The sequence below is a fragment of the Verruconis gallopava genome (assembly GCF_000836295.1).
Source record: "Verruconis gallopava strain CBS 43764 unplaced genomic scaffold supercont1.16, whole genome shotgun sequence".
Classification (NCBI taxonomy): Eukaryota; Fungi; Ascomycota; class Dothideomycetes; order Venturiales; family Sympoventuriaceae; genus Verruconis; species Verruconis gallopava.
Window position 1 is genome coordinate 167,352 of NW_015622152.1, and position 25,417 is coordinate 192,768.

The 25,417-nt window shown below is 51.2% G+C and overlaps 11 protein-coding genes across 12 annotated transcripts; 6 read left to right on the top strand and 5 right to left on the bottom strand.

Moving 5' to 3' along the window:
• The first annotated feature begins 809 nt into the window (after positions 1-809).
• PV09_05241 (uncharacterized protein) lies at positions 810-3,407 on the top strand. Its single transcript, XM_016358723.1, has one exon. The coding sequence runs from the start codon at positions 1,187-1,189 to the stop codon at positions 3,125-3,127; it is 1,941 nt and encodes a 646-aa protein (XP_016213342.1). The 5' UTR covers positions 810-1,186; the 3' UTR covers positions 3,128-3,407.
• A 360-nt stretch (positions 3,408-3,767) lies between these two features.
• PV09_05242 lies at positions 3,768-6,997 on the top strand. Of its 2 annotated transcripts, XM_016358724.1 has the most exons (3): positions 3,768-3,921; positions 4,012-4,160; positions 4,225-6,997. In XM_016358724.1, exons 1-3 carry the CDS (start codon positions 3,880-3,882, stop codon positions 5,324-5,326), a joined length of 1,293 nt encoding a protein of 430 aa, XP_016213343.1. In that variant the 5' UTR covers positions 3,768-3,879; the 3' UTR covers positions 5,327-6,997. The 2 variants fall into 2 exon arrangements, with proteins under 2 accessions (XP_016213343.1, XP_016213344.1); XM_016358725.1 differs by having other exon boundaries at positions 4,012-6,997.
• Positions 5,453-7,118, bottom strand: PV09_05243 (uncharacterized protein). The gene has a single exon (XM_016358726.1). It carries the CDS (start codon positions 6,838-6,840, stop codon positions 5,521-5,523), a length of 1,320 nt encoding a protein of 439 aa, XP_016213345.1. The 5' UTR covers positions 6,841-7,118; the 3' UTR covers positions 5,453-5,520.
• A 469-nt stretch (positions 7,119-7,587) lies between these two features.
• PV09_05244 (uncharacterized protein) lies at positions 7,588-8,785 on the top strand. The gene is made up of 2 exons (XM_016358727.1): positions 7,588-7,976; positions 8,142-8,785. The coding sequence occupies exons 1-2, from the start codon at positions 7,886-7,888 to the stop codon at positions 8,495-8,497; spliced, it is 447 nt and encodes a 148-aa protein (XP_016213346.1). The 5' UTR covers positions 7,588-7,885; the 3' UTR covers positions 8,498-8,785.
• Positions 8,660-10,504, bottom strand: PV09_05245 (uncharacterized protein). The gene is made up of 3 exons (XM_016358728.1): positions 10,020-10,504; positions 9,299-9,949; positions 8,660-9,243 (listed from the first exon to the last, which is right to left on the bottom strand). The coding sequence occupies exons 1-3, from the start codon at positions 10,341-10,343 to the stop codon at positions 9,136-9,138; spliced, it is 1,083 nt and encodes a 360-aa protein (XP_016213347.1). The 5' UTR covers positions 10,344-10,504; the 3' UTR covers positions 8,660-9,135.
• Positions 10,505-10,609: 105 nt separating this feature from the next.
• PV09_05246 (uncharacterized protein) lies at positions 10,610-13,034 on the top strand. The gene is made up of 4 exons (XM_016358729.1): positions 10,610-10,943; positions 11,069-12,245; positions 12,306-12,482; positions 12,544-13,034. Exons 1-4 carry the CDS (start codon positions 10,930-10,932, stop codon positions 12,781-12,783), a joined length of 1,608 nt encoding a protein of 535 aa, XP_016213348.1. The 5' UTR covers positions 10,610-10,929; the 3' UTR covers positions 12,784-13,034.
• A 419-nt stretch (positions 13,035-13,453) lies between these two features.
• PV09_05247 (uncharacterized protein) lies at positions 13,454-15,226 on the top strand. The gene has a single exon (XM_016358730.1). It carries the CDS (start codon positions 13,707-13,709, stop codon positions 14,913-14,915), a length of 1,209 nt encoding a protein of 402 aa, XP_016213349.1. The 5' UTR covers positions 13,454-13,706; the 3' UTR covers positions 14,916-15,226.
• Positions 15,227-15,343: 117 nt separating this feature from the next.
• On the bottom strand, positions 15,344-18,351 carry PV09_05248 (ribosomal RNA large subunit methyltransferase J). The gene is made up of 3 exons (XM_016358731.1): positions 18,279-18,351; positions 18,141-18,193; positions 15,344-18,087 (listed from the first exon to the last, which is right to left on the bottom strand). The coding sequence occupies exons 1-3, from the start codon at positions 18,304-18,306 to the stop codon at positions 15,637-15,639; spliced, it is 2,532 nt and encodes an 843-aa protein (XP_016213350.1). The 5' UTR covers positions 18,307-18,351; the 3' UTR covers positions 15,344-15,636.
• A 261-nt stretch (positions 18,352-18,612) lies between these two features.
• PV09_05249 (uncharacterized protein) lies at positions 18,613-19,550 on the bottom strand. The gene is made up of 2 exons (XM_016358732.1): positions 19,224-19,550; positions 18,613-19,095 (listed from the first exon to the last, which is right to left on the bottom strand). Exons 1-2 carry the CDS (start codon positions 19,520-19,522, stop codon positions 18,657-18,659), a joined length of 738 nt encoding a protein of 245 aa, XP_016213351.1. The 5' UTR covers positions 19,523-19,550; the 3' UTR covers positions 18,613-18,656.
• A 310-nt stretch (positions 19,551-19,860) lies between these two features.
• Positions 19,861-23,134, top strand: PV09_05250 (uncharacterized protein). Its single transcript, XM_016358733.1, has 3 exons — positions 19,861-20,023; positions 20,099-22,342; positions 22,397-23,134. Exons 1-3 carry the CDS (start codon positions 20,015-20,017, stop codon positions 22,910-22,912), a joined length of 2,769 nt encoding a protein of 922 aa, XP_016213352.1. The 5' UTR covers positions 19,861-20,014; the 3' UTR covers positions 22,913-23,134.
• A 606-nt stretch (positions 23,135-23,740) lies between these two features.
• Positions 23,741-25,382, bottom strand: PV09_05251 (uncharacterized protein; the record flags this gene model as incomplete). The annotated part of the gene is made up of 6 exons (XM_016358734.1): positions 25,323-25,382; positions 25,099-25,267; positions 24,983-25,053; positions 24,380-24,932; positions 23,837-24,329; positions 23,741-23,790 (listed from the first exon to the last, which is right to left on the bottom strand). The coding sequence occupies exons 1-6, from the start codon at positions 25,355-25,357 to the stop codon at positions 23,741-23,743; spliced, it is 1,371 nt and encodes a 456-aa protein (XP_016213353.1). The 5' UTR covers positions 25,358-25,382.
• Between the last annotated feature and the right edge of the window lie 35 nt (positions 25,383-25,417).

Here is a 25,417-nt window from a genome sequence, read left to right on the forward strand (position 1 = left end):
GCCCGCACCGCAGATAGCCAAACAGCGCAACTCGCAGCGCGTTGACGTTTTGCAGAAACGCATAATGCGGCTCAAGTCACGGGGCAAGGTCGCGTACACCTCAGACGGCGACAGTGTATTTTCGTCGCTCGCGCGCTCGACAAAGGAAGGTCAGATGGTGCCCTTCGATCCCTTCCAACATCGAGCGGTGCAAGTGGACGTGGCAAGAAGATCGCCGCGGCGGCTGTCTTCGTCGTCGTCGTCGTCGTCCCCAACGTCAAGGACGGAACGGCAAAGAGCAGAACCCTAGCTGGCCCAGCTTGAGGGCATTCTTCTTGTTCTGTTTACTGCTCAGCCATTCTTGCGGCAACGTCCCGACCGTGCCTTGGTCGGTTTTCCCTCGCCGATTCTATCACAGGAACGCGTTGCGGGCGGTCACTCCGACATGGACTGCGTCAGCCAGCAATGGGACCCCGTCTCAACGCGCAGGAGCCCGCAGGCCGCCTGTCATGAATTCTCCGGGCAAGCAAGCCTGTGGAGGTTTTACGAAGGCACGTGTTTTCAGAGGGATCCGGGGCCGGCCAATTACTCGAAATGTTTGACAGACCCAGAGTTTGAGGTTCGCGATAGGCGCCAGCCAGCACATTTCTTCTTTGCCTCAACCCCCTAACATCTGTGACACGGTCGAGATGGAGCAGCCCCACTTTGGCCACCCAAGGCCTACGCGACGGCATGGACAAGCCGCCGTCCTTCGCTGTAGCGAGGCTTGACGTCTGCCTCCCTGAATTACGGGCTCCGTATGCACTGTCTTCCGGCGCGTCACATCGGCGGGTCGAGGTGCTGCGTCTCGCGTCCGCTTGCGGGCCAGCCACGGACAATGCCATCGTTTCTGGGCCTCTCGCCGACAAAACACTCGAAAGGAGGCATCGAGCCTGCACTTCATATGGCCAGGCGACTGCCCTTGGTCGCCCACGCAGCATCTTCACTCCCCCTCCCTCGCGCGGCGTCGTTGTGTTGAGCGGACTGCTGTGCCTTGTTCGCAGGCACACGACGTAATCGCCCGTACGCCCCCTCGCAACTCTTCGTTTCTGCCGCCGGACGACAGAAAGCGGAGGCGCCACGAGATCTGCCGAGAATCCTTTTCCTTCCCAAAGGCACAGCAGATCCCCCCGCCAGAAGGGCCCCGATCCAATTATTTTTAGCCGCTATGCCCGTTACCACCGACAACGCCGTTGGAGCAGACCCGCGGACGAACAGCCCAATCACCCGGGCGCAGGATGATTCACCAGCCCCGGAACTCAGCGCGAACAATGATTTAATGACCGCTCGACAAGTCCCTCTCACCGACCCGGCTGCTCAACACGTCAACGGACGCCCTGCTGCAGACAAGCATCGCGATGGCGCACAGGGAGACGGAATATTAGCTGCGCCGGCATCCCTCTCCACAGTTTCCGGCAACCACCCTCTCCACACGCAAGCAGCAGATTCTGAAGCCGCGCCCACTGTCTGTACGTCTCCACCAAAGATTCCGGGGCGCACGGCTTCGAAGCCCCCCCCTCTCAACATCGAGCGCAAGCTTTCGCACCGCAAGAACGCTCAGTCGATCGACTCGATCCCTCGCCAGACAATCATGAAGGCTCTCGTGAGCAGACCCCCGCCCAACTCGGCGCTCTCTGTTTCTTCGACGATCCAGTCCCTCATGGCCAGCAATGGCAGCAACATTAACATCGTCAAACCGGAGGGTGAAGGTGGGGCAAGCACGCGATCGCGCCGCCTTTCTCAGGCCTTTGCAGACCTGCATCTGGATGCCAGCAGTCCGACCATGGCGAACAGACTCGCTGCACTTCAGTCGCCGTGCTTCTTCCACAGGCGTTTTGACGACGCCGTCGACATCGAGAAGGTCCTGTTTGAGTTACAGGAGGATGCGTCCATGTCGCACAGCAAACTCATGCAGACGGCGACCGGCGTGCGCGAGGTATCGAGGCAGCTCCAGCGCAGGCCGATCAAACGTGCCGTCAAAAACGTCATGATTGTCACCAAGGCGCGGGACAACGAGCTCGTCGTCCTTACTCGGGAGCTTGCCGAGTGGCTGCTAGAGACCCCTAGAAATGGTAATGACATTGGCGTCAACGTTTACGTCGATGCCAAGCTTAGGCGATCGCAGCGGTTCGACGCTGCAGGTCTCGTTGCGAAGAACCCTCGGTTTGAAAAAATGCTCAGGTACTGGACCCCGGACCTGTGCTGGTCCACGCCAGAGAAGTTCGACCTCGTCCTCACCTTGGGCGGCGACGGCACCGTACTCTACACCAGCTGGCTGTTCCAGCGTATCGTGCCGCCCATTCTGTCCTTTTCCCTCGGATCGCTGGGTTTCCTGACCAACTTTGAATACAGCAAATTCAAAGAGTCGCTCAACGCCATCATGGGCGACGAAGGCATGCGGGTGAACATGCGAATGCGATTCACCTGCACAGTCTATCGCGCTCCAGCACCCGGCACCACCGAGTTCATTGAAGCTGAGCAGTTCGAAGTGCTGAACGAGCTTGTCATCGATCGTGGGCCGTCGCCCTACGTGTCAAACCTGGAGTTGTACGGCGACGGGGAGCTTCTCACCGTTGTTCAAGCAGATGGCTGCATTTTCTCTACCCCAACAGGCAGCACTGCCTACTCCCTTTCGGCTGGTGGTTCTCTCGTCCACCCGGACATTCCCGCCATCCTTCTCACACCCATCTGCCCGCACACCCTTTCCTTCCGGCCGATGCTTCTCAACGACTCAATGGCCCTTCGTGTCGCGGTGCCAAAGGGAAGCCGTGCAACCGCGTACTGCGCGTTTGACGGCAAGGGTCGCATCGAGCTCAGGCAGGGCGACTATGTCACCATTGCTGCGTCACAGTATCCCTTTCCGACGGTGCTCTCGCGGCCGACGGAGTGGTTTGATTCCATTTCACGAACGCTCAGGTGGAACACCAGGGGCGCAATGCAAAAGGCGTGGCAAGAGGGCTCTCCTGAAGGCAACGCCATGGAGAAGAAGGAAGATGAAGTGTTTGATATAGATTTCGGTGACGATGACCACGATTCAGGGTACAGTGCTGAAGGCTCCTCGGCTGGCGTGGGAGGCGGCAGCCCGAAGAGAAAGTTCAGCCTTTTCTGAACTCGAGGATCCTAACCGAGTTGGTGAGCGTTCTGCAATATTTTCCTTTGTCTTATGATAGAGATTAGTGGACGACGCGACGACGCGAGAGATGTTGGGAGCTTGAATCGTTTTAAGGCGACTTGATCACTGGGCTGGCTCCCATCACAAACACGTTCTCGCTCTTCGCGTACAGTTGGATACATGGAAAGACAATACAACGGATACCCAAGAAGTATACTTAGAGACGAATCTAGAAGAAGTGCGCACGGCGCTATCACGAGATTCCAGGAGTGCGTCGTGTCAGAGCTAAACATTGAAGCTCAATCTTGTTTGTGCATGTGAAGCGCCATACTACTTTGTGAACTTAGTGATTGCGTATGGCTGAACAGTGCTCAACTTGCTCTTTTCCTCAACCAGCTTTGAACGGTGTTGTCGCGAGTATGTACAACAATATCATATTCGGTGTAGAATCAAAACAGAATCCCATTATTATAAGCTATGGAGCCTATCTGGACAGCGTACTGTCTTGAGAGATTGCTTAAGGTCATATGATTACATGCATCTGTCGTGTGCGTGAACGCTGAAGATGTCTCAGCGGCGAACACGACCATTGGTGCTGCGTCGAGCGAGAGCTGGAGGAATGACCTCAACGTTTTGCGACCTTGATATTTACAGTCGCCCAAAAGCAGCCTTGGCCGTACTTCTACGACAATGCACGCCTCATAACTTTTCCGTATCATGAGCGAATCTAGCTCAGGCTTGCACTCAAAATGAAGAAGACTTTGCTCTTGGTCTTCATCCACGGTTTCAAGGCACGTCTGCCCCGCATCTCTGTCGGCGACGACGACGACGACGAGAACGACGGAGAGGAGTTGCAATAGACTGACAATGACCGTGCGCAGGGCGGCGACGACACCTTCGCGAATTTTCCGTCCCATCTACGCGCCATCTTGAGCCACGCGCTGCCCGGCATCCAGGTCGTACAAGTGCAGTACCCCAAGTTCGAGACGAAGGGAGACTTGAGGGAGTGTGTGGCGCGCTTCAAAGAATGGTAGGCACAGCGAGCGTTTTTGTCGCCGGCAAGGCAGAGGATTTTGTGCTCAACGACTGTCAAGGCTCCAGAACAAAGTGATCGACCTCGAGGTCGAGAATGGCACGCCGTCGCCCACCATCGACCCTTCCGTGCGCACCGTCCTCGTCGGACACTCCATGGGCGGCATCGTAGCGGCGGAGACGGTGTTGTCGATTAAGCAGGACCAGCCAATCTCGAGCTCGGGACTGCTTGACAACTCGCCCAACAAGTTCATGTTCCCGTACGTGCAGGGCATCGTGGCCTTCGACACGCCGTACCTGGGCATCGCTCCTGGCGTGGTGGCGCACGGCGCAGAGGGCCATTGGAAGGCGGCCACGACGGCGTACAACACGTACAACAGCGTTGCAAGCGCGTTTGGGTGGGGCGGGCAGGCGGCGGGCGAAACGCAGGCGGCCGCCAACAGCAGCAAGATGTTTCAGTCCGCCGGTGCGCTGCCTGCGAATGCGGACGCGGCGGCCGTACCAGCGTGGCAGAAGTACGGCCGTTACGCAATGTTCGCCGGCGCAGCAGGTGCCTTGGTGGCCGGCAGCGCGGCGGCGTACATGAAGCGCGACGCCATCACAGGCGGCATCTCCGAAGGCTGGGGCTGGGCGTCTTCGCATCTCGAGTTTGTCGGCTGCCTGGCTCGCGGCGAAGAGCTCACCAAACGGTTGAAGAGCATCATCGCGCTTGAGGAAGAGCAGGGCTTCGGCTTTGCCAACCTGTACACAACCCTCGGACGCGCTGTCGAGGGCAAGTCTCAGTGGGCGAGCTCCGTGGTGGGATCTGAGCGCACGTTCTGCACGATCCCAAAGAGCGACGCAAAGAAATATTTCTTCCCTCAGGTCAATGACAAGGCCACCGCGGAGACTTGGGCTCATATGAACATGTTCACGCCAAGGGACAACCCAGGCTACTACAGCATGAGTGAACAGGCGAAGGAGTTGATTGTCCGCTGGGCTTGCAATAGCCCGTGGTACGAACAAGTCGACCACAACAGTGCCGCAGCTGCAGTCTTTGATGAGGAACCTGAGATTGTAGAGAAACCCGCTGACGAAGAATTTGACCCGAACGAGTTTGAGCAGGCGAGAAGACATCCCGGCCAAGGCAACGGGCTGTCGATGGACGAGAATCCTTGGGCATGACGATTTTCAACGCTACTCGCAGCTGCGGTTGTCTGGCGTAGCGATTTTCCAACAGGCTTTGCTTTATACCTTGTTATGACACGTTGATGATAAACCTAAATCGCAAAATGTTTCTAAGCTACGCTCGAGTCCATCCTGCGACTGTATGAGCCGCGTGGTTTTATGCATGACATTCGCCATCAAAAACAAGGCCTTCATATTCTTATCCAGCCACTCTGCGGAAGTTCTCTGAGCCCATTGTTCGCCCCCGACTTATATTTCACCACGCTCTCTGTTTCGAAACTCTCGGAGGCATCTTTGAATTTGACTACATGCCCCTCCACCGCTGAATCAGCTCGAGATACTAGGGACTTGCTGTCGTGATAACTACGACATTCTTTGAGCCCACATAGCCAACCTCGCGAGCTTTGCCAAACATCCTCCCCGTTGACCACAATCGATTGCTGGACCATGTACGGATTTTCCCAGAGATTGTTGCGAAAGTATCGAACTTCAAACGGAAGCGATTCCGTACTCGGATGTCGCAGGATTATGCCCATATCCCGTTCTGCTCCTTGGACTTCTTCCTCATTTCCTGGTACAACGCTAGACTCTCTTGCGCGGAGCCCGAAGAGCTTCAGATACGCGAGTCGACAAGGAATGAGCGCTCTGAGCACGGTTCTGGTGAAGTAGTCGTCGTCGAGCGCTAGGCCGTCCAGGCACACGTGTCGAAGCGTGGACTCATATTTCCTGATAACGGCGGCTAGGATCTCATGACTTACCCGAACCTCAGCTATGATCAAATTTTTCAAAGCTGGGCCAGGCGTGCTCGTTTTAACCATCTCCGCTATCACGGAGCGTACCTCATACGAATTGGCCGCCTCATGCTCGTCGCGAACACCCTCATACATCCACAGTGTTTCCAGGCTAGGGAAGCGACAGATTGCCTCTCCGAGGCCGAGATGATCGATCCCCAGCGAGCCCGTCTTAATGTTACTGTGCCACAAAGGCCGCGGGCATACGCAGACCGAAGTGATCCACGGGGAAAACACCGGGTGGACTGACAGATCCTTCAGCGCCCGATCCCAGCTTCTTCGACGCATGGGGTGAATGGTCGTTCCGAACCCTCTCACAAGGCAGTAATACGTGACCGTGTAGTCCGTGATGTCCTTGACATATTCGCGACGGGCGACACACGGTACGCAGAAGCAATACAGATCGCGACCGTTCTTTGGACTGTCGGCAGTGCATCTGAGCTTACGCCAAAGAGACTGGTCCTGCTCGTCTGAGACCTGGATGTGTCGTTTGGGGACTCGACGCAACGCGGGGGCCGCGTCCCATTTCTTGTAGCTCGAAATCAGCTGTAAAGAAAACGGGGCAGCGTTCCACTGATGCACTTGACGCAGCCGATCCAGGGTCAGTTCCGGCAGGTGCCTGGGATGCGCAAGCCGAAGGCTGTATAGGTCGCTTCGTGAAAGATACGACGCTATGTGTTCAGTAACTTCTGTAGGAAGGTTCAGGATCGTGATTCCCATGGCGGGGTCTCCTCTTTAGACTGAAATCTAGTAGATTCAATTTCTGTGATACTTTTCAGCGGTAGGCTATTGGGGCAGGCTCGCAACTGGGCTTTATTGGTCCCTCGCTGTTGAGAAGGATCAGGCTTCTAAGGGGCAAGTTGAGACCAGCTGCGCCATCTCTCATTGGATTCGTGAAATGCATCGTGGCTCTCAAGTCACATATTTGTTAATGCTTTATCGATCCCGTTCCTGGCGTTCTCATTGCCGAGTTTTAAAGGAATGAAACTACAAACGAGCCATATCGATTATAGCGACCACGTTGCGACTCGGTTTTCCACTTCTTTGGCTTCTGGCTAACGTCCGACCGTGCGGCAAGCCAATTAAATCAGATATCTCCGGCTGGTAGCATTCATCTCCTCGGGTCTTTTTCATTCTCTCTTCCAGGAACGCAGATCTTGGCGGTAGGATCTCACGGGCGGGAATGTAATGCTGGGAGCAACTTTCAAGAGCGAAAATTGCACGATCGATAGGGAGAACGGACCGCTAGATTGTAACAACACCAGATACATTATCTACCAGATGGGTCCGAATTTTAACGAGACTATGGGTCCTGAGATCAGCGAAGCTGGCGCATGAATTCCTTTGCCTCGGGAAAGAGGGGATTGCGGTGGTGTTACTTATAAGCGTGGGCACTGTGAGCCCCCAGCGGTATGTTCAGACATGACCGGCTGGAACGCACGTTCGACTGAAAAGCCTCAACTATATCTATGAGATTTGCGGTATCCAGCACTGTTTATTCTCTCGTAAGACCCAAAAAGTCGAGTTCATCCGACCAGCGAGCACTGCTATCAATTCGGGAATGAGCCCAGTGAGAACTAGGTCACTTCTGCCTTGGTGCCTGAATATCTTTCATCATCGGTTCCTCTTTTGGAAAACTTCCACCCTCGATTCTCGTGCTCCCATCCCATCCGTCGCTGTCGAGCATTGCCATCACACGCGGCTCGTTTCAAAAGTGCATTGCTCACCATCCCATATCTTGACATAATCAAATCTTCACTTCATAATGGTCAAGCTCGAGGAGGTCGTCGACGAGGAACTCATTCAGGGCCAATCCGGCCCTATCGGCGGAGAAGATGATTGGGACACAGATACAGGTATGCGCCGCCCTTTTCGCATCTTGACAAAGCTTCGGAGAAGAGGGAGAAGAATGTAAACGCCTTTTTTTTTCTCGTTGTTCGCCCGTTATCTTCGACGCGATCGCGTGATGAACGACACCGTAAACCTTCACTTTTTTTCCTCTGTCGGCTAACCTTTTGTAGATTCAGACGGCTCCGACGTCGATTCCATCGCCAGCGACGACGACATCTCCTCAGAGACTCTGTACGATCGTCTGATCGCTCTTCAGGACATGCTTCCTCCAACCCAACGGCGTTTCATCTCCTCGACCGCTTCCACTACTACTTCATGGGTGAAATCAGGCCTCGCCTTTTCCGGCAAGGCGCTGTGGATTGTCTCTACTTCGCTTTTGTTGCTAGGTGTGCCATGGGCGCTTGCATATGCCGAGGAGCAGCAGATGATCGAGATGGAGAAGGAGATGCAGATGCAGCAGCAGGCGAGCAATCTGTTGACACAGCCAAGCAACCAGGATGGAGGAAACGCAAGACCTGCCCTATGATGCTGAGGCCTATGGGTTTTTTTGCAAATGGATGAGTACGGTATCGGGGTTCGTTGGACGATTTCAAAGCTAGCATAATGATTCGTGCATGGTAAAAGCCTGGAAGGCGTGGCGAACATTGAAATTCTGCATCTGGTCCACAGTTGCCGTTGTACAAATAGATCTCTTCTCTCGACTTGTGTGCTTTTTAGATCTGGAAAGAACATATTACGAAACGGATGCCGGTGCTTGGCTGAGCAATTTGTCCAGCTCGAGAAAGGCATGTAGCAGAAGAGATGTTCCCATCCCTCATTGTTTTTTAAATGCTCGTGTGATCTATATGTACAATCGCAGTGAATTTTTGACCCTTTGCCAACGCTTTGCCGACCAGCAAGAACATGTGCACAGCGGCGACGCCCAAACATGCGCGAATAAGATTATATACTCCACAGCCGCGCCAACGGCGGAATCTACACCAAAGATCAGACACAGAGAGATATAACGAGTTTTGTAGTCCAGCCATCACGTCATGCGATCGCGCGTCCTTGCTAGATTCTTTGACAAACCCCTGCCCCTAATAAAAAAGCTCGATCAAGGCGTGGTAATACAACGGCGTTTGGAAGGGAAATGAGGTGAGATTATAATGGAGGCGAGTGTGCCTAGAATGGTGGAGCTGGCTCGTTGCTGCCAATGCCACGCTCCTGCTGCTCGATGAGCTCTTCTGGCGCATTCTCGATCTGAACGGCAAGACCGAGCTTGGAGGTGCTCTGTTTTCGATGTTTAGAGTGATGCTCCTAAAACTATGGATGGTGATGCACATACCTTGACGTGATCGATCTCTCCAGAGAAAGTGACCTGAACAGCCGGTGCGATCCTCTTATCGAGCAAGCAGCTTACCTTGCCCTGCGAATCGACTTGTGCACGGAAAGAACTGGCTCTAAAATCGTACTTTGCGCCAATGGTCGCGGTACCTTCTCTTCGCGGCGGAGTCATCATGCCAGGACCCAAAGCCATGCCTGGTGCAGCAGCCAAATCAAGCGCAACACCAGCCTCGACCTTCTCGGCCAACCGTCGCCAGTATGACAACCTCAGAGAGCCCAAAGTGGCCAATTGCGCGGTGCCTATCCAGTCATCGCCCTTGTATCGGCCAACGTAGCTGATCATCGTCTCCGGACCCTGATTCATGGCCGCGCGCTGCCAGACCGCATTCAGGCCAAGGGCCAATCGTGGTGTGATGGATTGCAGGTAGTCGCCGACGAAAATACCCGTGACGCCTCCTTCTAGTATCGATGGGTTCATTGCTTTTGCGCTCGCAGTAAAATCGGCGCCCTGGTAATCTTGTTCGATGGAGAACATGCTCTGCTGTCCTGGAGCGATCTGCGCCGATGTCTTGGTGACAAGTCCAGAAGCCCATCTCCAATTGAAACGACCGGATAGAGCAAAGTCGTTGTCGATGCTACCTTGACAGAACACCTGGAGATAGATTTAGTTTTTTCCTTACGCTACATCCAGCCACGATGAAGAAAAAATGTCGAAAACGTACCCTTGGCGACCCGTACATGGCGGCGAAGTTGTACGGGCTCAATGTCTGGCTTCCCATCGACAGAGAATGCGAAACTTGGAACATGGGCGACATGGAGAAGGACTTTGCGATCTCAGCCCGCAGGCCCGAAAAGGCTTGGTTGTTAAGGAAGACATCCCGATCGACCTCTCTGGAGATGTTGTCTACGGTGCCTGGATTCGACAGACCAAGCGCCTCTCTCCTCTCCTGGAATGAAGTGAAGGCATCCGAGAGTCGTTGGACAATGGCATTGGATGTGAAATACGAGAGCACGTCGCTGCTCTTTTCAGGCGAAAAAGTAGCCATCGGTGCGAGGTCAACCAGGGAGGAGAAGAGAAGCAGTACGGGCAAGGGAGAGGAGGCAAACGCACGAAGAGATACCTCCTGGATCAGGTGCGAGGAGGGATGAGCTTGGGGAGGTTGATGCGACGGTTGGTTAGAAGCGTCGAGTGCGATGATGAAGGCAGCTGGCGACAATCGAAAATGTTCATGGCCCAAAACGGACTTAGCGCAAGACGGCCGACATCATGGGCTTGGGCTTTGGCCGGCTCTCACGTCTCGCCCTCGCGGCGAGCTGGATCTGCTATCGTAGAACCAGAAAAAAAAACAACGCAGAACTTGCAGCCTCTGTTTTCTCTCTCTCCCGAACCATTCTCGTCTCCCAAGATTTTGCTTTCCAGCCCTTTTAGTTCTCGCTGTGGATCCGTGTCGCTTTTGTTCTCTGGAGACTCTGGCGAAGCGGCTTACCGGACGAAGAACCTGTCAATCTGCCGCACGTCGATAAGACCGGGACGGCTGCGGAGATTCTTATCCACGCCTGCAGCGAAGAGTGCTCGTGTGCTCTGATTGTGACTATCCATAAGAGAGGGTCAGAGAGGCTGCCACATGAGCCATGGATACTCTTCTGTATGTCTGCCTTTTTTTCTGTTCGATCGACCGCAGGGGAGGCAAGAATGCACAGTACAAGCATTACATAATACCCGTGACCTGTGATTCATGACTTCAACAATCACATACTGACTTTCGTGCAGCACCGCTGAGGTAGCGGCAAATTCACCACGTTTTCGGAGGAGATCAAGCACTTTTGTAGACGCCATCCATGATCTGCCGGAGACCCAGGAGCTCGCGCCCGCCCAGCTGTATAGCACCGAGTCTGGGCGCCTCTTTCATTCCGGACGCATCGTAATTGTTACTGTTGGCCTTCCTGCCAGAGGAAAGACCCACATTTCGGTTGCTGTCGCACGCTATCTGAGATGGCTCGGTGTCAAGACTCACGTCTTCCACCTCGGCGACTATCGGCGTGCGACCTTGGGCCCCGGCAAAGACGTTCCTGAAGACTACTTTCACGTCAACGCTTCGCCATCGTCTGTGCTTCTACGCAACAAGATCACGAAGAAATGTAGAGAGGACATTTATCAGTTCCTTGAACATGAGAACGGGCAAGTGGCCATTTACGACGCGGTCAACCCTCTGTCTGTCGGTCGCAGGTCGCTCGCCAAAGAGTTCGCAAAGAGGAATATTTCTACGCTGTTCATTGAATCGGCTTGCACGGATGAGCGAATCATCGAAGAGAACGTTCGCAGCGTTAAGATTTCCAGTCCAGATTACGCCTCTTGGTCTCCCGAAGACGCGGTAAAGGACTATCTTCGACGCATCAACGCGCGAATACCGCATTTCGAGACCATGGAAGAGCGTGATCTCCATTGGATAAAGATGATCAATGCCGGCGAGCGCGTTGTTGTAAATAACTGTGCGTTCGGCTACCTCTCCCAGAGAATTGTCTTCTACCTCCTGAATCTGCACATCAAGTCTCGTCAGATCTACTTCGCACGCGCTGGCACGACTCTTGAGGAGGAATCGTACAAAGCGGACGCGCCGCTGTCCGACGAGGGACGTGACTATGCGAAGAAGATGGGAGATACGCTGATCAAGAATCGCGAAGAAGAGAGACAGAGCATCATCGATGCCGGAGGCCCGGATGATTCGTTGAAGCCATTGACTGTATGGACTAGCACGAGGAGGAGGACGGTCGAGACGGCAGAATATCTAGGCAGTTTAGGTTACAAAACTCGCCAGAGGAGTCAATTAAGTCAGATGAATCCTGGCGTGTGCGAGAAGATGAGCGAGAAAAGGATTAGGGAAGAGTTTCCGCTTGAGGTCGCGAAACATGAGCAAGACCCGTATCATCATCGATACCCCAGGGCTGAAGTACGTCATGAAAGTGGTATCGAGCTTGGACAGAAATGCTAACTTTTGTCTTACCAATAGTCGTATCATGACCTTGCTGTGCGTCTTGAGCCTATCATCTTGGAGCTTGAGCGTGAGCAGAATGATCTGCTTATCATCGCCCATGAATCTGTATTGCGGGTCTTATATGGGTATCTAATGGCCTGCAACGCGACAGACATCCCCAAACTCGAGTTTCCGAGGAACGAGATCATCGAGGTAAGTTGTTGAACGTCGCCGTCCTCAAGCCTTTCGGTACGCATATTGACACCCATAATAGATCATACCATCTTCATACAACAACGTCGCAAAGCGCATTCACATTCCTGGTGTCCCCGAGCATGCTATTCCAGGTAGCCCTGAAGACATCAAAATCCCTGTTCCACCGACGGGTACGGTAAGCCCTCTGACGGCACTGGGCACGCCAGCGCTAAGTGGGGTGAACACACCGGTCAAGGGCGATGAAGCCAGCACACAACCGCTAGTTGTGGGCAAGGTGAAGGTCAATCCTATGGGTTAAGTGTGGTATTTTTGCTTTCAACATTGGTGTTTATGATCTTTCATGAATTTATGTGGCCGTGATTTGTGTTTTAGATGTAGGATGGCTGGATGGACATTTTGGGAAGCATTATTGGTAGGACTTGCAGACTCTCTGCTTCGGCGGTTTTGTGTGAATTTTTTAATGTAAAGTTAGAGAGCTCGCGATATTTTCCTTGAGCTCCTCTTTTGATATATCAAAAGAAGGAAATTCGTACTGTTTTATTCCCCTAACTCCACTGCTGCTCACGCCGCTGTAAGAATGTTTCCTAAAAAAGGACTCAGCGATATTCGACAAGACACTACGAGCAACTTCATTACTCTTCTCCCGTTCTTGGAAGCGCCTTATGCAGAAAAAGGATCAGAATTTATCGGCAGGAGCAGAATGCGAGCTGGTAAACGAACCGAATTGGTCGCAGTGTTCTAGCACCAAAACCCAAACCGGTCAAGAAATTAACTTCCCTCCGTCATACCCAGAAGCGATACCACTAACCCGGCAGCCAGATAACAACAGCGAAACTCAATCTTAAATCCATACTCTGCATATGTGTTTAATCTTCTTTTACGTGCCTCGTTTTACTCTGAGCAATGGCGAGCCTAGACAGGCTGCCTCAAGAGCTGCTTGATACTGTTTTTCAGTATTGTCCCCGCCCCACTTTGATCGCATGTCATCAGGTGTCGAGGACCTTAGCAAACACCACCCGCCCACATCTGTTCCGCGAAATTCACCTATCGCTGGAGCCGAAACGCTGGGAAAGCTTTCATGACCTCGCAGCCGAGTCAAGTATATGCGGGCATGTGCAAGAACTTGTCCTCCACCCAAGGTTGCTGCCTGTCTTTCCGTCTAAAGAGTCGTGGCTGTCATGTGTAGACGTCAGACCGTTTCGAGGACAGTTTTACTTTAACATGCTCGATGCTGAGAGGCGGCGAACATGGATGAAAGAACGATCGAGAGAAGACCAGTGGCTCCGCGAGGCATACGACACCATGACGCGTTGGCCAGAAAATGTGCACGATGTGTACCAAGGCTACCGTTCTGCTGTGCAACGTCAGTCACAACTCGTGGAAAATGAATCGCTCGCTTCGTCGTTTTGTGACCTGTTGCGACGCTTTCCTCGGTTGCATACTCTGCGGGAGGCACCGTGGTACGAAGGTTGGTTTGATCCACCTCATGTTCGAAGTGATGGCACTTTAGACGAGATATCGTGGTACGTGGACATGTTGAAACCCAAGGATGATATTCTATTCAAAAGCGAGGATTTAGAGGAGGAATGGGATGGCGTTCATGTGTTCCGCAGTTCAATCCTCAAGGCCCGAACGCTTGCCTCGCAGCTATTCTTCGCGGCAGCATCCACCATTGCTTCAAGTGGCACCGGAAAAGCTCTTTCCCTTCGAAAGATCAGCGTCACCATAACTTTGGATGGGTGGTACACGCTGGCTGCCGAGAACAGCACTGATGAAGATAGTGTAAAATATAGGGCTATCATGCGCACGCTGCTCCGAGATATAGAGACATCCAATATCTCAGGTCTCAAGGAACTACGTTTAGTAGTCGCCAGCCGAGTTTCAGAAGATGAATTGAAGCAATTGTTGGCACGGCTGAGAAATCTATTGGACTCTGGAGCGTCGCTCACTGACCTAACACTACGCATTCAAACTAGCCTAACGGATGACTTTGATATGCTCGTCGATTTCGGCCAGGCTCGCATGCCTTGTCTCAAGAGCTTGGAATTGATTGGCGCAACCACGACCGATCAAAGCCTATGGACTCTGCTTCGCAACCACGCGACAACCTTAAGATCTTTGTCCTTTCGTGAAGTCTTTTTTGCGTTCAGTTGTTGTACTTGGAGCAGATTCCTCCTAGCTGTTCCGAAATACCTATCGTTAGATCACTTTGATGCCGACTGCATTGTCGACAGCGGAGATCCGTACCACAGGCAAGGTTGGATTGGGCCCCACAGTACGTCGCTACCTGGATTGAAAGAATATATTTGTAGTAATGGGCCTTGGCTTGGCCTGCTAAGCTTGATGGACGAGGCGGGGTGCGAATCCGACAACGATGCCGAGCAGGCTGATTCTGGATGGGACTGGAGTGAACGTCCAACCGCTATATGAACAAGCGAGACAGAACATCTTCTTACGAGAACAGAGATACGGGATAATTTTTAATGGTCATTGAGGTGGGCTAGCGGATATTGGTAAATTAGGTTTTGCAACGTCACGTCATTCCATTCTGCTGGCATGGTGCAGTTTCTTGAGCGTGTCTCTTCTATCCTATCGAGATGTTGCCACAGAACTAGGCGATCTTTTTTCTGGCACATGGACATTCTGCGCAGCGTCCCTCACAGGTGTTTGTGGGGTTGCTACGCTTCCTGGCCAGCTACACTCGCAGGTATTCTACTAATCATTCCAGAATCAACATCATCAAAAAAAAAAAAAAAAAAAAAAAAAAAAAAAAAAAAAAAAAAAACAGACATAAAGACTCAATCAAGCAAGATATAACATATGCGAAGCCACTAGGGATTGCATCGATAACAGCCCAAAGACAATCCTAAACATTAAGAGAGAGTGAACTATGCATAACGAAGTGAGAATCTCTGTCTACCGTACTTTCATATTCACGGTGGTCCGGAATGTCCTTCCAAATATTTTGCGAGTTACGAGCGGTACGAACTGGAAGCCACAGTGAGAAACATGTCGTCTCCTATCGTAACCTCGACAAGCTCGCAAAATGAAGCCTCTGGGCTGGAAAGCATCTCTTGCGTGAGCGAAGTATCAGTTCTAATGGGGTCCCAGCGATCAATCCAAAATCCAGTTAATTCAATGTCAAATTTATCTATCGTTTCATCTTTTTCAGCCTCTTTTGCGCTCTTACGTCCTTTTTCAGCCTGGCATCGACCATCTTATACTTCCCCTTGGTGCCCCTCGGCCGTCCCTTAATGCCCTTGTTATGGCCTCCAGCCACAACCACACTGACCTTTCTCTTTGGTTTCTTCCCGGCTCTTGCGGCCTTGGCTAGCATCTTTTGCACAGTTCTTGCTTTATCTCCTTCACTCAGGGCCTCGTCCTCCATAAGTAGACTGCTCTTCTTTCGTAACTTTTCAAGTCGCTGTGCGGCTTTCAACTTCTTTCGCGCCTTGGCCTCAGCGACTTTCTTAATCGGACGCGCGTTCAGGGCGCGGAGCTTAGCTTTGATGGCTTCGGCAGCCTCTTTGGTGATAGGTTTCTGAATTTTGGAGTGCTTGGCCTCGTCGTCTAGGAACCATTCTGGGAGGCCATCGACATCTCGGTGCGAATACTTGTTGAAGCCATCATCAAGGAGATCATGCTTGCTTACTTTCTTTGTCGCGAGGTTATGAGCAAGGGTCATGGCTTCAGCAGTGATGATATCGATGTTGGGTTTGTCGGAGGCCTTAGTCTTGGATCGTGGCTCATCATCCCAATCGTCATCGGAGTCGGCTTCTTCAGGAGGAGCATTAGGGACGACTTCGAAATCAGAATCCGATTCCGCTTCCATCTCGTCTTCGCTCTCGTCTCCATCCGATTCTTTCTCCACTTTTTCATTCACTGCCGCACCATCCTTCAGCTCGTCCGAATCATCTTGCAGCTCAATACCACTATCATCGTCCTCTTCGGGAACATCGAGACCGTCGATATTCTTGAAGATTTCCTGGTCGAAGAACATTTGTGCCCTTCTGGTCAAAGCGCCGTTGCTGCTTGATTCCGATTCGAGCTTCGAGATCAAAGGCTTCGATGGCCCTTCATCCTCATCCGAAGAAACGTCACTATCCTCGTCCTCAACAACGTCGTCGTCACTGCTTTCATCATCCTGGTTCTCTTCAAACCCATACCACTCTCCATCCTCATGCTCTGTACGCGCCCGCTTAGCACGGTACTTTGCATCTCGTGCAGCTTTACGCTCCACATACTCTTCGTACATAGCGTCGAGCTGGCGTTCAAGGTCATCTCCGTCCTCGTCGCTACCGATCTCAATCTCCTCCTTTTCCTCAGGCTTCTCGTCGTGTACGACTGTATACATTTTTCCTTTTGCAAGCTGCGCCGTTACCCCTGCTTTCTCAACAGTTTTTAAAGCGAACAAAGCATCTTCGCCTTGTGGTCCGCTCGCTTCAAGGCCGATGTCCATAGGTGCCTCCATACCCATTTGCATCCTAACAAGCTCCTTTTGCTTTCGTTCATTATTTTTCTTCCGTTCCTTGCGCTTAGCCCTGCTTTCCTTTTCCTGTATGCGCTGAAGGTCTTCCTGGATCTTCAATTCTTCATCCATGGACTCCACCTCTGCCACCTCCTCTTCCTCATCGTCTTTTTTCTGCTCCCTCAATTCGGGTTTTTTGTGTGCTTCCTTCTTCTGCGACAAACCAAAGATTTCCCGAACTTGCAGACGCCACTTCAGTAGCATCCTGAATTCCTTTCTTCCTAGAACTTTCAAATCTGCACAACACTCTTTAATCTCGGGTGTTGTCTGTGGCAATCGAGAGAGCGTCGCTAGCGCAAGATCACCGTTGCCCTGTTGTTCGAAGCTGAGTTTGTTCACCGTGCCCAACATGTCGATTGGGTCGGTCGTCTGAATGAATTCGCTTGCAGGAACCTCCTTAAATTGAGTCCAGTCGCCCTCTTCGTAGCCTTGCCTCTTTCTCTTCTTTTTCTCTGGGTTGAATACTTTCGCTTCATTGTTTGGTGCCGGTTCTGCCAATTCCGCGAAGACAGAACGTGGGTCGAGGAATTTAGGATCAATCTTTTTTGGCGCTTTGTACCCTCTACACACGACAAAAATTTCGGCAGAGACATTTCGTGAAGATGGAGGCTTTGTTGCTTCGACCCGTGTGAACAATTGGTTGAAAACCCAGAGAAGTGGATTGTAATCCTTCGATCTAAATACTTTTGTGACGAATGTTCCTCCCTCAATCAAGAACTCGGTCGCCAATTTCAGCGACTGGAGCACAAGTTCTGCCTGTGAGTATGCATCTTGTACCCAGGCCGTTCCGACATTTGGTGCACCATCGTGGAGCACTGTGTCGGCCTTCCACGTCTTCAAATGTTGTCGTAGAGTCGTGCGACACTTGTCTGTTGTTATATCGGCTTGAAAGGTGATCGTTCGCGGAATAGGCTTGATAGGCGCTAAATCAACACCAATGATGAGAGAATTGGGAGGCATGACCTCCGCTGCAACTTGACACCATGATCCAGGAGCGGCGCAAAGATCAATCAGGACTTTGCTCTTCTCCAAGAAGTGATACTTCTTGTTAAGTTGTATGAGTTTGAAGCTGGCCTGCAAGGGGTTAAAATAAGTTTTGGTGATAAAGGCTTTCATTGCTTGCTTACTCTGGCTCGGTATCCTTTCTCCTTCGCAAGTTTGTACCACTTATCAAGACGGCCTTTAGAGAGTAAGTACGAGGATCTACCAGCTTCAAATGTCCAACATAGCAGCAAGGGGAGTAAATCTCATAGGATATGTCATACCTTTGCCGTGTTTCTTCTGAATCGCCATGTTGGCTGGTCGTTGTGGTGCGCCGACCGCTGCTGACACGCTTTGTTCGATCGGAAGATCTCGAAATTTTTATTAAGGACGGCCAGGCATTCAGGTGGAGGGAGCTAAGATAAGATTGATCTTATCTTGACATCACGTGACACGAGCCTTCCCGACCATTGAGAAGTATCACTTGTGCCCTTGTGATTAGGCGTTTCTATTGGTGAGACAGAGAAGTTTTATTGCTGGATAATTTTCAACAGAAAAATTAATGTGCATGGGTTCTTATCACCAAAATTCACGTATAAAGAGTATGAAGTCGTGGCAGGGAGGCGCACATAGACGAAAATCATAGCCCATCCTTTAATTGCTTAGAGAGTCGCTTGACCCTCATTCAGCTTCTTTTTCCAATGATCACTTTTAGTTCCACCGACTTCAAACATATTGACGTTTGGTGGCTCGGCTCCTACAAGACATTCCATTTCTGGATCGCCCTTCTCCATCGCCCTCTTATATGCTTCCCTGCTAGCACAATCCGCTAACCACCTTAGTATGTGTGGATAGGGTTTCAGACTGACTTGTGGACCCCAATATCGTTGTGTTGTCAAGCCGTACACGCTCATTACGTCCGCAGCCGTGAATTCAGGGCCAGCGAGCCATTTAGACGTAGCAAGACGGTCGTTAGTGTGCTTCAACATAGCGTGGAGACGTTGCTCAACAGCTTGTTTGATGGGAGCATCGGTAGGAACATGGGAGAGGAACATGGAAGTCATCATTGCAGGCTGCTGGGTACCATTGGCATAATGATACCTAAGACCATGATATTAAAAATTTGTTTGTGCTTTATTAGACATACGGGAAGAGACATAAAGGCGTCAAACTTGGCATTCCTCTCACACTGCTTGCCACGCTGCCGGAAGGAGGGCCTAAAAACATACCAGTAAAGATAATCAGGGTAGTGAATGTCATCTGGTTGAAGCGCAAGTTTCCCCCCGGCATGCCTATATATGATGTAATCACAGATAGCGCAGCTCTCACTTAAAGAGACTCCCGTATCTGTGTCCTCAATGTACGGCGACTTGCCCGTCTTGTTCCCGGGAAGGCTTGTAAGCGATTCTGGAGATGCGATAGGATCTCGTATGTGCTTGACGAGTTGGTATGGGACTCCCAGTTCCTCGCACAGCCAAACTATGCGCTCAGACTGCGAGATGCCTAGGTGATGAATTACAATCATCATAGACTGATTTAGACTACGTATAGCAACTGAAGAGAATTGAAGTTGGGAATCACAGCAGGGGGTACAAACATGCTGCGTATGGCGGAGAAAGACATTGTTTCATATAGACAGGGAGCCAGAGTCAGCCCAACCTTAATCGAACGTAGGGCCAAATATCCGGGGATATACCACAGCGTGCGGGGAGATTGGTGGTGGGAGATGGAACACAGAGATTTGAAGTGCACGCTAAGATAAGATTGATCTTATCACAAAGTTGCAGCCTTGCTGCCGCACTCCAGCCCCAGTCTGGCTCACCCGACCCCAGCGAGCGCATCGTCATAGTGAACGTGCCTGGACCTCGGGGCCTCACAGGCCATCACGTCGAACGAAGTTCCCAGACCTTAGGACCATACGTCCCTAGCAATATCACACCGGTGTCCCGCACATAGACTACGCCACTAGGCGTCCGTGTTTGCGCAGAATTCATCTCCTCACGGTCGCCGCCGTCGCCGCATGTTTAAGGTTCGGATTCCCCACAGACCCACGCAATAACTTCGATGTGTCCCGCTGCAATAGCGCTAACATGGCTGCGGACAGCGACCTTTTGAACTAGTTGAGCGTTTTTCTGAGCGTATACAGATGGGTTCGAGAAAGAAGAGCAAGCATAATCCAGAAGAGGAGAATGAGCAGAAGACGGTCGCAGGAGAGAATGCAGCCGCCGGCGCGTCACAGTCCAAAGAGTCGACAACGTCTACGGCTGGCGTACCCGAAGTCAACAAGATTCCTGCAGAACCGACTTTAAAAAGTGTAGGAGCCTCCCACGTATCGCAGAGCTCCCCACAACTTGTTGGGGGACAGTCCAATGAGTCCGCTGTCCAGAAGCATTTGGAGAACAGGGCTAGTTGGTATGGTAGCTGGAAAGGAAAGGCCAAGCCAGTAGCAGCGGTGGCACGGGATAGTATACCAGCCAGCCCTGTAGGCGTATCATCTACCAGAACTTACGAGCAGACTTCGCAAGGCCAACTATGCGAGCGGGGACTAAGTTCCACAGCTACGCAGTCGCCGCGACGATACATGTCGGGAAGCATACGGTCGGCAAGCAAAGGGGATATACTGCCCGCATCTACCTCAAATCTCAGCGTGGTATCGGACAGAACAAAGAATGTTGTGGAGCAACAACGTACAGCAGTCAGCGAAGAATCAGTTGAAGAAATGGCGCTTGAAGCCCCACTTCCCCCAGATCCCCCAAAGACCGATGAACAGAGCAAAGATCAGGCTTCTTCAAAGCAACAGCAAAGCGGGGTAAGTGGTTGGTTTGGTTGGTGGTCTAGACCCGATGGATATGTGGAGGGGACAACGTTGGAGTCTGCGAAAGAACAAGATGACAAGATATCAGCAGACGCGCAACAGAAGCCACTTCCGGAATCACCTGCAGAGGAGCGAGTGCTGCCAAAGCTCGACCAAACGCACGATATGTCTACACAGGTTGGTGCAATACCAATGAGCGAGGAGCAGAGTCAAAAAAGTACGCAAAAAGTCAATGCGGGATCGCAACGAAGTTCCTGGTTTTGGTATTGGAGTAAACAGCAGAATTCTCCGAGCGATGAGCGTCCTCCAGCATCCAATGGGCAGCCTTCAGAACGAAAACAAGGGGTGAATCAAGAATCCCTGAGCGACACTCCAATGAGAGATCCTTCGAGCCCCAAAGACATTGAGGCTGCCACGCAAAGACCAGATGCAAATATGGAGACCAAGCCGACGCAACCTCGGAAATCGACAGGGTGGGCATTTTGGTCTCGGGAATCGGATGCGAAAGATGAAGGCAACAGTCACAAACAGGTTGGAGAAATTGCCGTGGAAGGAACGCCCTCACAGTCGAATCCTGAAGCTGCTCAGTTTAACGAAACAGAAGAACAACAAGAGCAGACTTTAAAGAGTGCTGCGAAAGGGAGACCGCTGCGCAGTCGGGGACGGGAATATGTAAAAGACTCGCCAAAGCAGTCGAACACTCCATCCAAAATAACACCTTCCGCAAGTCCAGAACGAAAACTTGAAGAGCGCAAACTCATTGCACTGTCGGGGAAGAGTGCAAAGGAACAGCCAAAGCAGGCAAAAGAGGTTGGAAAGGAGGATAAAAATATCCTGCTTCCAGACTTTTACAGTACATATTCGCTCATTCAGCAGCCTTCAATCTGGGCACAGATTCGACGGCTATTCGTGTCAGATTCCAATAGCTTCCCGGGTCCCCATTTGCACCTAACGCCAAATCCTCCCCGTATCAAGAAAGCATTAGCCATCGGTGTGCACGGATTTTTCCCCAGCCCGATATATCAGAAGATACTGGGTCAGCCGACTGGTACCTCGATACGCTTCTCGAACTGCGCGGCACAAGCAATCAAGTCATGGACGGAGAAAAGAGGCTACGAGTGCGAAATAGAGAAAGTTGCGCTAGAGGGCGAAGGCCTAATATCGGAACGCGTTGACACGCTTTGGAAGCTTCTTCTCAATTGGATCGACCACATTCGGCGGGCAGACTTCATACTTGTTGCCTGCCACTCGCAGGGAGTGCCTGTTGCTGTGATGCTTGTGGCGAAATTGATTGCTTTTGGATGTGTGAGCAACGCTAAGATTGGTATCTGCGCTATGGCTGGTATCAGCTTAGGTCCTTTTGCTGAATATAAGACACGGATGTTCGGCGGTACTGCACTGGAACTTTTTGATTTTGCGGATCCTAAGAGCAAAGTCAGTGAGATGTACAGAAGTGCTGTGGAAGAAGTTCTTAAAGCTGGTGTACGAATCGTTTACGTTGGTAGTATAGACGATCAGCTTGTCAGTCTCGAAGTAAGTACCTCGCTTCCAATTTGCACACAGATTATCTAACGTCAAGCCAAACAGTCATCAACTTTCGCCCCTTTGTCTCATCCAAATATTTATCGTGCAGTCTTCATAGACGGCCGCCTTCACACATCCGACTTTCTGACTCAACTCATTGGTTTTACTTTGAAGCTCCGCAACTTAGGCCTTCCAGATCACGGTCTCATCCGCGAACTATCCCCTGCTCTTGCCGGATCACTCTATTCGGGAGAAGGTCACTCTACTCTACACAACTACATGCCGATCTATGACCTAGCTGTGCAACACGCCCTTGAGACCACTCTTGCCGATCATTCTACAGCTCCAGGGGCTGATCAGGTGATTTGGGGCACTTTACAAGGCCCTTCAAGTGTGAAAGACTCGAATCCCTACTTCCTACCGTGGGCGATGAGAGGGGTTTTGGAGGAAAGGGCTGTAAGGGAAACAATGGGAAAAGAAGTGGAGGAGCTGTTGAGGCTTTTTGAGGAGTGGAAACCAGCAAGCAAAGGCTTGAAGGATATTAAGTTTCGCCTCGAAGCTGTGAGGAGTAAGTTGTGATACTGCCGTCATTGTAGAACAGAAGACCTTGTACCAAAGATTTCATCGAAAGCAAGACACGGGACGGAATGCAATTGGGATGTCTATCATGTTTTATTATTCGACTAGTTGATTTAGGGGATCTTTCTGTGTTCTTTAAGAGAAAGGTCAACGAGAAACAGGACATTCAATAACCATTCTTGATCATATCAACGTGTTGTATACACTATTGTTCTTGATTAGATGCCCATTAGCATTACGGCGCGCAGCTTTGTTCTCGACACTAGGCCCCAAGGATAGTCACTCGTATGCATATTCTTTTAAGACAAAGCTTTTGGGGCAAAAGCGGCCTCGTGACTAGTTTCCACGATTTTCGGTCTCTAAGTATAGAATTCTTTGTCGTCCCAGCCCATGCGCCTAAACGTGCTAGCTATATATTGCAATGTAATAAGAAGAAACACATCTAGAAAAAGCTACACAGTACTGGACGGATACGGACAGTTCAAAGACGTTGAAACAATACTTGATATCATCACGTTGAATTCCGCCATTATAGATGATACAGACCTATTGTACATACATATCAACGCATTTTGGCACTTAGCGTATCGCTCGTAGCAACGTACTGCAGGATGTCCGTGTAAAGATAAGCGCCTTCAAAACTCCGGTTCCATCTCGAGAATTACGAACTGAATAAGCGTTCTCGAGCTAGCTTGAACGTTCGTTCGGGTATTTGCAACGTATCATGTCGTTTCTGTCTCGGAGACGATGCTCGACTCTGTTGGGCAGGTGAACTTGCGTCCTGGAACTCCAATGTCGAGGTTGATGGTGACTCTTCCGGAGCGGGCGCTATTTCTCCTTCTCTGTTGTGATTTGAAGAGGATCCCCCAACCCGAGGGCTAAACAGGTTGTTCGAGATTAGATGAGATGGCTGGACGGGCTTACTGCCTCGGATTATGTTGTTAATAGTTGCTTGTCTGACAGCCACATCAGGAGTTCTTCCTTCGCTGCTCCAGTAATTCGATCCCTCCTCCTCATTATCCAGATTCTGTCTTCTAAACTTCGACGTCACCTCAATGCTTGACTTTTGTTTAGAATCTGTCTGTAATGAATACAGCTTTGTTCTAGACCATGGGCCTCTCTCCTGCTCGGTGTTCTCGACGTTCCAGGAATCAGGTGCCATATACGTGGAATTCGTCGTTCTAATCTTCTCACTATCGAAGATTTCCGAAATTTGAGTGTCCAAAAATGTGCCTGAGTTGCTCCATGATGATTCTTTTTGGTCTTTAAGGTCGATAGAAGTCTCAATCGTAGACATCTTCGTGTATAGGGTTCTGGGCGACAAGGGCGCCGATGGTGCAGTCCGGCGAAGAGAAGAAAGCTTAGGTTTAATGAATTTGACAACTCCTAGCCGGATGGCAGGCGCGCAGGCGCACATCTTAGACGTGTGAATGGTTGAAAACCAGCTCTGGTGGAATTGATACTTACAAGGCCCACGTGTATCTCTATTGTGGCTGCAACAAGAGCACCGAAGCCATCCCATGTCTCATCGTAGCTGTGGACAAGACTGAGCCATACAAAGTATGTTCGGACGACGGCCACAACACAAACGAGAAAACCAAGACTCACAAGAAGAATAGCACCAATGCGCTTACGCAGGGGCAGTTGCAGCTTGTAAATCATCGGTATCGGCAACACTACCACGCTTATATCTGCAATGGTATTGACGATGCCGCAAGCGAAGGTCCAGATACCCTCGTTAATGCATCGTGCTCCTGGTACAGGTGGATATGTCCACATGGCACGGATTGGAGCACATTGAAATATTGTGGCTAGGACGAGGGCAAGACCAACAGCTGCCGAGAAGAGCGCAACCAAGTGAATCCAGCGTCTGAAGAGCTTCGCGGTGTGGCCCCCTTCCGTCAACCGGTAGTAAAAGAATAACAGGGCCATCCTTGTGAAACACGCTGCTGCAGAATAGACGATCCTATACCACCAAGAGATATAGATCGAGCGAGAGAAGTTGTTGATGGGAACGTCCCTAGAGGAAACAATCAGCACACACTCTAAACAGCTTTGGCTCGAACAAACCAGATGTGGCGGCCCCAATCATATTGCTCGTACCCTACTATCTCCAGTGATGTCATAGCTACAGTCGATAGCTTAATTTGTTAGCTGTGTGATCCAGAGACCGTCATTACACTCACATAAGCTAGTATGATAAAGAAGTCTCCGGGTCCAACGGATCGGACGACGAATGCATGTACAAAGAGACGAGAGAACACGGCAATACTAGCCAGGACCATAAATGCTATGGTTACCACCACTGCTCCAGGTCCTCGTCGAACGGGATCCACATAGTTTGGTGGTGGCCATCTACAATGAAGCCAGGATGAGCTTGTCTTTTATGAAGCAGCGGAGGCAAACTTACGTTGCGATGACACTCAACGGGATTGTCCTCACCATATTGATAGAAGAAAGCTTGGATCAACAGCCGTGGACTTGTGTCTCTGTGCAATAAAAATA